The sequence below is a fragment of the Motacilla alba genome, chromosome Z (assembly GCF_015832195.1).
Source record: "Motacilla alba alba isolate MOTALB_02 chromosome Z, Motacilla_alba_V1.0_pri, whole genome shotgun sequence".
Classification (NCBI taxonomy): Eukaryota; Metazoa; Chordata; class Aves; order Passeriformes; family Motacillidae; genus Motacilla; species Motacilla alba.
This window is the reverse complement of record NC_052046.1, coordinates 41,767,774-41,779,381: the sequence shown is the minus strand read 5'-3', so window position 1 is coordinate 41,779,381 and position 11,608 is coordinate 41,767,774. Positions and strand designations below refer to the sequence as shown.

At 39.3% G+C, this 11,608-nt stretch overlaps 1 protein-coding gene across 2 annotated transcripts in view; it reads left to right on the top strand.

The window, feature by feature from the left end:
- The first annotated feature begins 1,040 nt into the window (after positions 1-1,040).
- LOC119695461 (leucyl and cystinyl aminopeptidase) overlaps positions 1,041-11,608 on the top strand; it is a 51,063-nt gene continuing 40,495 nt past the window's right edge. The window contains exon 1 of one of the 2 annotated variants that reach the window (XM_038124011.1): positions 1,041-1,306. In XM_038124011.1, coding sequence (XP_037979939.1) covers positions 1,288-1,306 — 19 coding nt within the window. In that variant the 5' untranslated portion in view covers positions 1,041-1,287. The remainder of the gene's footprint in view (positions 1,307-11,608) is intronic. The other variant, XM_038124012.1, reaches the window with a different exon arrangement.

Below are 11,608 nucleotides of genomic sequence, written 5' to 3'. Positions count from 1 at the left end.
TGACATATCACACCATGATTCCTTTGTCATCTCTACGTACAATCCCTCCCTAATGCCAAGAGGATCACAGTGGCTTTAGGTTCATGGTGTTCACCTTCAATCTCATGGCTCTTTGTTGATGTTCAGCCATAATCACAAGTTTTTGTCAATCATGTCCCAACTCCTCTGGGGGTACAGGGGCTGGCAGCAGGTGTTGCTGTCACCTATCAATATATCATGATAGGTATTAATACATATTACAATAAACACAGTAGTACAAGATGTTATGTAGATATTAAATATTACATAGATTAAGATGATACAATGCTGCGTGCTTTACCAGCAAACATGTACACAATGTCCACAGAAATAAAATGTGCCCTGAAAACCAAAGCACGAGCAGTCCTCTCTCCACAAACTCCGAAGGTTCACAGTTGCCACAAAGCCACTTCCCACGTGTGCCAAGTGGAAAACCCGTAAATGTAATAGTTGCAGCATTTTTTAGTTATTGAATTTGTTCTTGAAGATGTTTGTACTTCTCTACTTTTCCCACAGCAGCCACTTCTAATGATGTTGCAATACTTCCATATTTCATGGTGACATCCACCTTGGATGCTTGGCTCTCTTTCACAAATACCAGGTCCAGTTTGTAGAATTAATTGTTTTGATCTTTTGTGTTTGGTTCCTGGAACACTATCTAGTCTTCCTTTGTAGCATCATTTGATCACACAATCGCTTGTGCCTTTTGATTCCTCTATCTTGCACAGCAGAACACTACCGGATGATAAGGGAATTATTTGTTTAAATAAAAAAGTGAGGTTAAATTGCGACGGAAGGCGCACGGCAGGGAGATGCAGGCAAAGCCGGGCCAGCAGCACCGCCACGGCCTGCGCGACCGCTGCGCGGCGGGCCCGGTGCGGCCGCGGCCGGCTCACCCCACTCCGCCGAGCGGCCCACGGGACGCGGCGATCCGACACCCGCTCCCTCGGGGTCCGGAGCCCGCCCCGGCATTCCCGGCGTGAGGCGGACCCATGCGGGGAGGAGGCGGTGCCGCGGGGCCCAGCCAGGGGCGAGGAGGAAGCAAGCGCTGAGGCAGCGGCGGGTGGCGGTTGGCCGGAGCTGCCTCGCCTGAAAAAGCTGCCGCGCAGGGAGGGAGCCGCGGGCTGATACCGCTGCCGCCCCGGCGGGGCGGTGCTGGCAGGGGGCACGGTCTGAGCCCGTCCTGGGAGCATGCGGCGGCGGCGGGAGAAGGAGGAGTAGTAAAGAGCCTTGGCAGCGCCTCCGCCGAGAGCAGACTCCGGGAGGAAGATGGAGCCCTTTCCCAGCGGTGAGTACCCGGGAGGCCGTCGGAGCTTGGGACGGGGCCGCGGGGCCTCGCGGCCGGAGCCGCATCCAGCGGGAGCTGCTTGCTCAGAGGAAAACGAGAGGCTTCGTAGTGTTGCTGCCTTCGTGGTCCACGGCTTGAAAATTGTCTCAGGTTAATTAGGAATAGGTGTCTTGAACGACAGAGGTGAGAGGAGCTGCCCCGCTTTTTCGGCGCTGTTGCGCTTCTCACTGCCCAGCCGGGGTCTCACTGACGCTGGGAAACCGGGGCCACTTGTACACCAGGTGTACGCTCGCTGTGTGTGGCACCACCGAAGGAACCTTATAGGTGTCTCGAGTTCCAAAGCCATCATTAATCTGATGGGAAGTAGGAACCAGACCCGCTGTTAATGGCGTTTTCCTGATCGGGGCACTCTCACCCGAAGGTACCCCCCCCCCCCCCCCCGAGCGGAAGGAGAAATAAAATACAGAAGTATAAGCGGTGTACAAAATAGTGTTTCAGGGTGAAACCCAGAAAGCTTTCAGAACTGCCCCTGTATTGACAGAAGTGCCTGAAATTCCGACGTGGTTGCATATGCTCAGAAATAAGCATACGGAGCGTTTGCTGTCGTCGTGATACAGCAGTGTGTGTCCATCCTGTGCTTGCGCCTGAAATGAAGCCATGAAAAGTCCGTGTTGCTTCTGCCTGTACTAATAGTAACGCATTGTACCCGTCCAGGGCAGAGGAGGAAATGAAGCTCTCAGATTAAACTAAAACTGAAGTATGTTTGGTTAGATTCACAAGCATGGCCAAATATGGAATTAGACAGTGGGTAAAACAACAGCCTTCCTGCTGAAAACGCAGCACTTTTGTTACAGGTGGGATTTGGTCTGTTAAATGACAAGCGTGTTGGATAGCCATTGCTAAAGTACCAGGCAGAGTTTGCTGCATCATATTTTAAAAAAGCCCCATGCACTAAAAAATAAATTTTCTGTCTCATGGCAAGGGGGTTGGCAGTAAATGATCTTTAGGGTTCCTTCTAATCCATTCTATAGTTCTGTGAGCCATGTTATGAATCTATAAATATATCTTCATTGCCTTACATTTCCCTGTTTTCAAACACATGAAATAGCCCCTATCATGTGATGCTGGTGTTTAGAGTCTGAAAGAAACTGAAGGTCATGAGCTCTGGGCATATTTTGATGGCATAACTAGCAAGAGAGACCTTTTCCCTCTTTCTTTTTTTCCCTCTTTGTATTCTCATGCTAAAATTACAGTTTGTACAAGTGGTTGATGTTTTGGTTCTCTAGTTAATCCTGGCCTTAGTATAAGGTCTTTCAACTACAGCCTATTTTAGTCACAGGGTTGTATTCTGCATTCTTGTATGCATCATAAAAAGAGCTTGTCTTTAAGAGTGATGCAGTTTGGGGAAGAGTTTTATTTTAAAGTTGTCTTGTTAAGGCCATTCCTTTTGAAAGAGATGAAATGTTGTTTTAAAGGTCTGTTTGACATAACGGTATTGCTGCATGGTGCAACCAAATGTTTTAAAAATTCTGCTCTATGCAACTGGAAGAAAATGTGGGCTTTAGCATGTAGCTTAAGGTACTGAGAAGCAATATTCATGCAGTGACCTTTCTAATTTTGTTCCCTGAAATGAAAACCCTGCGGATAGTGGTAAGACTGGAAGAAAATGTGGAGCTGAAGTTGGTCAGTAAGTTTCTTCCTGAAAGCTGGCTCTGCTGGAATGGATACCACAGAGAATATGCAAATATTAGAGCAAAAATGTTGCTCCTTATTTCTGATGGTCATAGGGCATGTTTGGTGCTCAACAGCAGCTGCAAAAATCTGAAGTGAAGAGGGTGCTTACATTATTGGTTTTTTGAATAGAATTTTCATTTTCCTGCTTGGTAGTCTGGAACCTTTTGTGGGCATTAAATTTTTCAAATAAACTGGATTTTTGTTTTGTCTTATACAATACTTATGAATTCTGTTTGTGAGTCTGTGTTGACTTCCTGTGCAAAGTGCTGTTCAAATTGAGAAGAAAGCATGCCTATCACAGGAAGCTTACAATGTTATACTTGTAGATCTCTCAGTTCTTTTGGGTTTTTACCCTTGTGAAGCATGGGGGAGAGAGAACAGATTGGATCTTAATATTTTGCAAAAGCATTTTAGTTGGATTCAGAACTCTGATACCCATTGGGCAAACTAGCAATGAGACAATTTCTTGTTTTTCTTTATGGAAGTAGAGCTGTGTCTGAATGAGTATGTGTCTTAAAATAGAATTTAAGGCAGCAAATGTACTAAAGTGGATATAAATTCCAGCTTTCGTAGTTCAATATTTGATTAGATTTTTTTTTCATAAATAAAAGAAAACACACAGCCATAATGCATTTCAAAAGTCAAGGACCTTTATCCTTTCCTTGAAATCCTAGTGAGTGTGCTGAACTGTTTACTGTTTGAATAGCTTCTCCAGTGGAAATGCTCAGATAAACTAAATAAACTTAAGATTTTTTTTTTTTTTTGGTACTTCTTCCCTCATCCCTGCACTGTAAACTTAGTTTTGGACCTCTCTGAAGAGATCTAGGCTGTGTCTTCCTCCCTGCATAGGAATATAGGTGGAGATGATGTATGAGGTCTGTAGCTCTGGAAGAACAGTTAATTGCATATTTATTTTTAGTGCCTGGAAGAGCTGAGTTATTCATAGAATATCTCAAGTTGGAAGGGAACGATAAGGATCATTAAGTCCAACTCCCTGATCATCTCAGGATTACCCAAAACTAAACCATGTTACTAAGAGTGGCATCTAAACATTCCATGATCTCTGGCAGGCTTGATGCCACAACCTGTTCTAGTGACCAGCTACCCTCTCAGTGAAGAACATTTCCTGATGTCCCATCTACTCTTCTCCTTGAAAATTATGAATGCTATAAAGTAGTAAATGTTCTAGAAATGGTTACTGGTAGGATTTTTTTTTTGAGATGGAGTCCTCTATTTTGCATGACTGTCCTTAATTTGAGATTTTTCCCCAAGAATGACTAATCAAAGTTTAATTAAAAGTTCATGAAAGTTTTCCTTATTTGTTGCACAGAATTTTCCCCCCTAAGATGTATGGTCTCCCATTCCTTTGAATTCTGCTCTGAATCAATGAGCAGAATTTATTTATTTTGACTAGTCATTTGTTACCTAAACAGTTTCACTAAAATCTAAAGAAACAAAACAAGGGAAAGAAGTGAAATACAGATTAAAGGAAATATATAATGTAATTTTGGACATCTCTATCTTGGACATAAATATAAATTATTTTGCAAGTATTTTGCTTATTTTTTAGGTTGTATGTGTTTCTGAAAGGTCATTTCGTAATTTCCTGTTTAATACATTAAATATGTCACTTCTCTACTTGACACGGAAAAAAGAGGTAAAAGTGAGCTATTACAGAGGTTCTTATTTAAGACGGGTGACATGCATGAACTTGCAACTGCAGATGGGATAACTTGTGAAGATCTTAAGTGCAAATAACACTCACTTTCACTGACATTCCTGAATTATTTTTATCCTTTTCATACACAACAGATGCAATTTTTGATATTCATTACATGACTAAATTGATGAACAAAATAAAAAGACTCTCATGGGAAGAAGTGGGGTTTTTTTGGAAAGTAGAAATAAATCAAGTTAGGTAATGTTCTTTACAAAATGAAAATGTTATTTGCAAAGTCTAGTTATTTCAGGTAGTTCCTGTCAATTCTAAAATATTTTTGTTCTTCGTGTTAATTTTGTTCAGTACAGAAGTGTATTGGAGGTTGCAGGAGCATGTTCCTGTGTGCATAGCTTCAATTCTGTTGGGGACAGCAGGCACAGCCTTGACTGCCCATGTTTTACAATGTTGTGTCATGGAGCAGAAGGGTTCCTGTTTGTCTTAAAGTGTTACTCAGTCCTAAACAACAGATTGAGTAATTTTTTTTTTTGTACAATGGTAGATGGAAAACATCAAAGAGGTCTGTTCTTGATGTCTTTTTTTCTGCCCTGTGTTTTGCCTATCCCATCAGTTATTACTGGAAAAAAATACTGATTTAATCTGTTCCTGAGTATGAGTTTTACATTGTCCTAATGCATTGTGCTGGGTCGTAGTTTTCCACAAAGCCATGTTGTAGTATCTGTGCTTGTGTTCCTGTGTTAGCTCAGCTGAACAGGAACCTGTTTTTTCAATGTATTGGGTATGTGTTTGCTTTTACTGCTTCTCTGTGAACTCCCTGCCAAGCAATGGATGCTCAGAAAGGGAATTCAGTAACTCAAAGAATGTCTGAAGATGGGAGTATAGGTGCTCACTATTGATCATTTGTTGGTATTTTTCCACTTACCAGTTGGTCTTCCACTTGAAGAATGAAAACATGTAGTATCTGTGTGTTTACTTCATAAATAAAAAACAATGAAAACTTATGCTGACCTCAGTATCTACCTATAAAAGTATTCTAGGACTTTCTTGTTATCTTTTTTTGGGAAGATGATGTTAAGTTGAGCAACCACTTTTCACATTGTCGAGGCTATGTGAATGTGTGCTGCATAGAGCCCTGTAATGACTGCCATAGTACAAGCAAATGAAAGCAAGGATAAAACATCCTGTTTGTTTCACTAGTCAGAATAATTTTTTTCATATTAGATGGGCATTGGTGCAGCAATTACATAAAAAGAAGCTGAGTTTATCTATATTTAATGCATCCTCTGATTAAAGTAGTGATGAATTCAGAGAATTAAAATTTTTCATACTTTACTCCTTTAAGAAAGTTCAGTGAATTTCCAGTTCTCCTGCACAATATTTTTTTTCATTAAGTGCTAAAGCAAAGACTGTGTAGAAGAGCAAAAACATTGAGATTTCTTTATGATTGGGAGCAGTATTATTCCTTTGTCTGTCAGAGAAATATATGCATGGCAGCTGCTGCTTAGACTTCTGTCCAACAGTACCTTAAAATAAGATCATATTAACTTTTAAAATAAACCACGATCTTGTGTTATCTGTGTTTTAATTGCCAAAAGATGGATACTCCTGAAGGAAATTTGGAGTAAGGAGGGGAGGGAACATGTCTGGAAAACTCATCTGGTTGATCAAAGAGAGAGGAGTTTCAGGGTAATACGGTGTGTTGGGTTCTGCACAGTTCGTGTCCCCAGGGCACAGCTGGTCCGTTATTGCTTTATGAGTGTTGTCTCAAAATAGATGTTCAAGGAAGACCTCCGAGCCCAGTTCTTCTGGATTATTCAGGGTGTGCAGTAGACTGTTGAATCAGAGGTCTTCTTTACTACATCAGGTGGAGAGTGAAGAAGTGGAATCCTGATTCCACTGAAGCACAAGATACTTTCAGTCAGCTGTTTTGTTGGTGTGGAAATAAGGTGAATTTTGATTTTGGGATTTGTTTTTTATTCCAATCAAAACTCCCACCAAAATGTTTGGAGGAGTGTTTCAGTGTGCTTTACTAAGCATAACTGTGTGCAGAGAGCTTTCCTTTGGTTGTAATTGCTCTGACATTGAAGGAATATATTCTGTTAACTGGAGTTCTTGTGTAACAATACTTCTACCACAGTGCCATTGACTTTTATGGAGAATTGATTGTGTTCAAAACTAAGAATGTGCCTAATTCACCTACTGTTCTAGTAGAGCCTAATAGTGATTTTTATTTAAACCTTTCTTTTGTATAGAAACTGACAGTTTCTTCAGTAACAACGAGCTCGTAGCACATTAGTAGAACCACTTTTACTCTTTTTCATGCATGAAAAACAAAAGTTCTGGACTTCAGCAAGACTTGTGTTAGTGGGAGACCAAAATGCTTTGAAATGCTTTAGACGCCTCATACTTCTGACCTGTAAACCATTATCAGAGAACAACAAAGAGCAGGTTTTCAGAAAATGGGGCTGTGAATACAATATGTATAAACTGTCAGTTGCTGTGAAAACCTGTGCTTTTTATCATGGACTGAGATATTTATGAGGCTTTAGTGTCTCTTTTGGAACAAAGGAATAATCATAAGTGTGAATCAGTGAATGATTTAGTTTGCAAGGGACCTTCTGAAAAGTGTCTGGTGTCTGAGCTGCCCACACCCTCCTATGGTGATGGTTGTTCTGATGATAACTTCAAAGCTGATATATGATACCTAGATAGGGTTTTGGAGTAATCTAGATTTCAGTATGTCTTAAGCTATCAGGCAGACACACTGCCACTTCTTTCTTTATCAATATCCCTTTTTCTTGTTGTTTTGTGAGACTGAGAAAAATGTAAATAGGTGTAATTTTGCTCCGTTAAGATGATACAAAACTTACTGTGTCAGGAGTTGTAGTCAGTAACTTCTAGCCATTGGTGCATTCTTGCTTTCTGTGAACTGGACTACTATTGCCGAGGGTCTTCTGGGCAGTCAGGACTTGGTGAAGTGAAGGAGAGATCTTGACTCCATTTCAGAAGGCTGGTTTACTATATTATGATATATATTACATTAAAAAAGACCACTCTATAACTATACTACAAAGAACATAGAGAAAGATTCATCAGAAGGCAAGACAGGAATAGAAAGGAATGAATAACAAAGTTCTGTGACTCCCAGAGAGTCCGAGAGCTGCTGCCTCCTCGATTGGCCACCAAGTAGAAACATCCCACATCGACCAATCGAGAAAGCACCTGCTGCATTCCACAGCAGCAGATAACAAATTGTTTACACTTGAAGCTGAGGCCCCTCAGCTTCTCAGAAGAAGAAAATCCCAGCAAAGGTATTTTCATAAAATATCACAACCAGAGACTACCAGTTAGGGAGCAGCGAACATGTAATATGCTTGTGGCCTGCAGATGGTTTGGTATGGTTGGAGTTGTCAAGTGGATATTAAGTAACAGTAGTAATCCAGAAGGCATATTGGGTTGCCTCTGTAAAGAGTGTTCAAGCAAGATGATATGATTCTGTTAATTCATTGCTAAAAGCAAACAAGAGAACGAAAAGATTAGGGAAGCATCAGTTTGTATATAGTCATGTCAGGTCCTATACCTGTTAGATGTTTCAGCAAACTCTCAAAAATTTTTTTTTCTTCAGAATGACTGGTACCAGCAGAGAAATGTTTTGTATTCTCAGCAGTGATGAACGAGCTACTTATCAGACATGAAATTAATGGACAGGTGTTGTGAAGAGGACAGTCAGCAGTTCTGAATATGGGAGTTGAGTGGCTTGAGAAATCTGAGCCACACAACTTCCTGTATGTCTCTTAAGATTCAAGACCTTTTCATTAGACCCCTGTGGTTAAATGTTTTATGTGATTTTAATTGCAAAACATGCCTTTAGTAAGACTGGAAGCAGTAAACTAAAACAACCATATTCTATAATTAAAGCGAGAAGCTTCTTTCCTATCCAGTTTTTCGTTCAGCCAATGGCTGAGGATTGAACACTGCCTTAATAACCTTGTGGAAGGTTTTCCTTCTCAGTAGTATCCAAAGAGGAAAATGTAATTTGAAACTACTTCCTCTTTCTTCTACTTCCCCTGCATTTTCTCATAGGAAACCTGACTGATTTAAGCTTGAAAATGTATGTTCATGTGAACAGACATGATATATATCTGTTGGATATCAAAATCCAGGCTAACCTTGGTTTGATTAGCCTTAAGTTCTCCTCTTCTTTCCTCATAGCTCCAGATAAATAATTATGACAAAAATAAGTTACAAATTTTTGCCAGTTGTATTGGTGGAGTATTCAGTAAATGATCTACTCACTTTTTCCCCTTCTATGATATTTTCTTTTTGTTGATAACATACAAGTGAAGATTTGAAAAGAAGACTCCATAGTAGCCTGGCTATTTACATTTAAATGTAACTGGTAAATGATAAAATGTAATTGATCCATGTAGTTCTTCAATCTGAGGTCCTGACAAAGAAAATGCTGTGGTACGTTGCTGAAAAATCAGGAAGAGACTTTCAGAGAACCTTTTAGAAGCACCCAAGACTAATAAACACTGACTTCCTTGAAATTACACTCCTCACTTACGTTTCTTATGGCAACTTTAGATAAGAGAGGGTCTTAAAATACATAATCACACATTGTTTTAATTTCCATTATACAGTGAATTGGCAGGGTTTTGTTCCCGTCTATGTGCAGAAGCTTGTCATTGCAGTATTTATCTCACATTCATTTTTAAAACCCACATAAACAAGTAAACAGCAGAAGCAGACCTTGCAGTATAGCTTGAAGGGGTGAGTGACCTTGTAAGGCTTGGAACTTGAGTTCCCTTGTGTAGTTTGGAGTGGAGGGCAAAATTTGTCCTCCTTTGCAATACAGGAAAATCTGTTCATTTTCAAGTTAGGTGTTTTTTTTTTGTTGTTGTTGTGTTTTGTTGTTGGGTTTTTTTGGTTTTTTTTTTTTTTTTTTGAGAAAGAAGGGGTTTTTTGTGGTTTTTTTTTTTTTCCCAAACCCAGCATCTGTTTTGAAGACCTTTTGTCTTCCAGTACAAGTCATGATATATGCTTAACTATACAGATTCTTCTAAACCTCTTCCAGTTATTTCTAACTTGAAATCAAACCCTTGCAGAGTGGTATATTGGCTTCAGGTTGTGAGCAGATGTTAGGTACTGTTTGCCTTTTAAGAGTATTTCTTAAAAGAGTATTTGTTAAAGAGTGTTTATTAAAATCATACAGAGTCATCATATCTGTTCGCATGTAAATGTTGACACTACAAAAAACAACAGACCCTCTTTTGTTTTACCAGAGTCTGTGTGCCTTTTTTAAAATTTCTTTTTAAATTATTTTTTGTAGTTGCATTCAGCATATGGAAGTATATATAAGTGTATATGTGTCCAGGTTTGGTCTGTTAAAAATATACGATGCATATGTAATCTTGCTGCCTAGTGGGAATTAAGAACTTGCTCTTAGCCTACCTTTTACTTCTGTTCTATCTCTAAAAAGCAGGCAAGTCCCATGGATGATTCAGATTCTCATAGCAATGCTTCATATTGCCTAATACTTCTTAATTTGTTTTTTTTTCTTTTTCATTGGATAATTTCCTTTTTTAATATGAATTCAGTAATTTGAGAGAGAAAAAGGGTGGCATCTATCTTGTAGCAGCCTAAACTTTCTTTTCCCCCAGAAATATTGCTCTCCTGTAAAGGTTCTTAAAGTAAGGTTTAACACATTTAGAATAACTGCAGGCATGAAAGTTTTTGTTCTTAAATGCAGAGACTTCTGCTTTCCTGTAAGTGGCTATATATTAACCTTTTACACTGACTATACCAGTAAGTAAAATTTGTGCTTAAATGTTCTTGTTGTAGGTGAACCCTGATAGGCAGCTAATCCCCGTGTAGCCACATGCTTAATTCCATGCAGCAGGATGGGGGAAAGAATCACAAGGGTAAAAAAGGGGAAAGTCAGGAGATGAAGATATTTTGATAGGGAAAGCAAAAGCTGCCTACATACAAGCAAAAAGAAGCCCCAGCTCCAAAGTTGTAGGTGAAACCATGGTGAAATGAAGGCAAACGGCTTTCCAGTAGGACTTGTGATTTCTGTGACATTCCAGTGGCTTGCTTTGGCTTTGTTAGCTGGTTAAAGGTTATAACTGCTTTCTCACTGCAGATAGATGCAAGTTTGAAATTTGTGTACTGTCCTGCTTTAGTAAGAGCAAATAATTTTTCTGTGTAGAATTAAATTATTTTCTTGCTCAGAAGGAACTTATAATGTATGGAATGATTAGGGAGACATGGAGGAGAAGAGGAATGATTAGGGAGACATGGTAGAGAAGAAGGAAATCTTTAGTAAGAATCTTAGCATAACTAATGTGGTTTTGGACATGGGTTTTGTTTGCTGAACAAGCATGTTGGAGGAGATAAGATAAGCTTTTCTTCATTCCCTCCAAACACAGAATTTTTAATGGATGTGTTGGAGACAGCCCAGGGCATAACAGAGCAGGAAGTAATTTGCTTTATAGAAGGAAGAGCTAAATTGATATGACAAGGAATAATAATCATAAACAAACAAGTTCTTGAAGCACACTGAAAAGATTATAAAATTAAAAGGCAGCCTTATAAAAAAATCATTGCTTTCTTCAATTCAGTAATTTTTAATGTCTCATGTGATGTATCTACTGATACTTACCTACAAGAAGAAATAGTGTAATGCAATATTTAAGTGTTAATACAGTGACGTTAATCACTGCTTCTACAAGACACAGTTTTGCAGAAAGTTTTGAAAAATATGAAGATTTTTACTCTTTATTTATGTTTTACTTACACGCTGTCCCACTAACAAAGTACAGTATCTTTCAAAAATTAGATTTCATAAGTAGATCTTTAGAAGGTTTTTTTTTTGCCTGTAAACATGT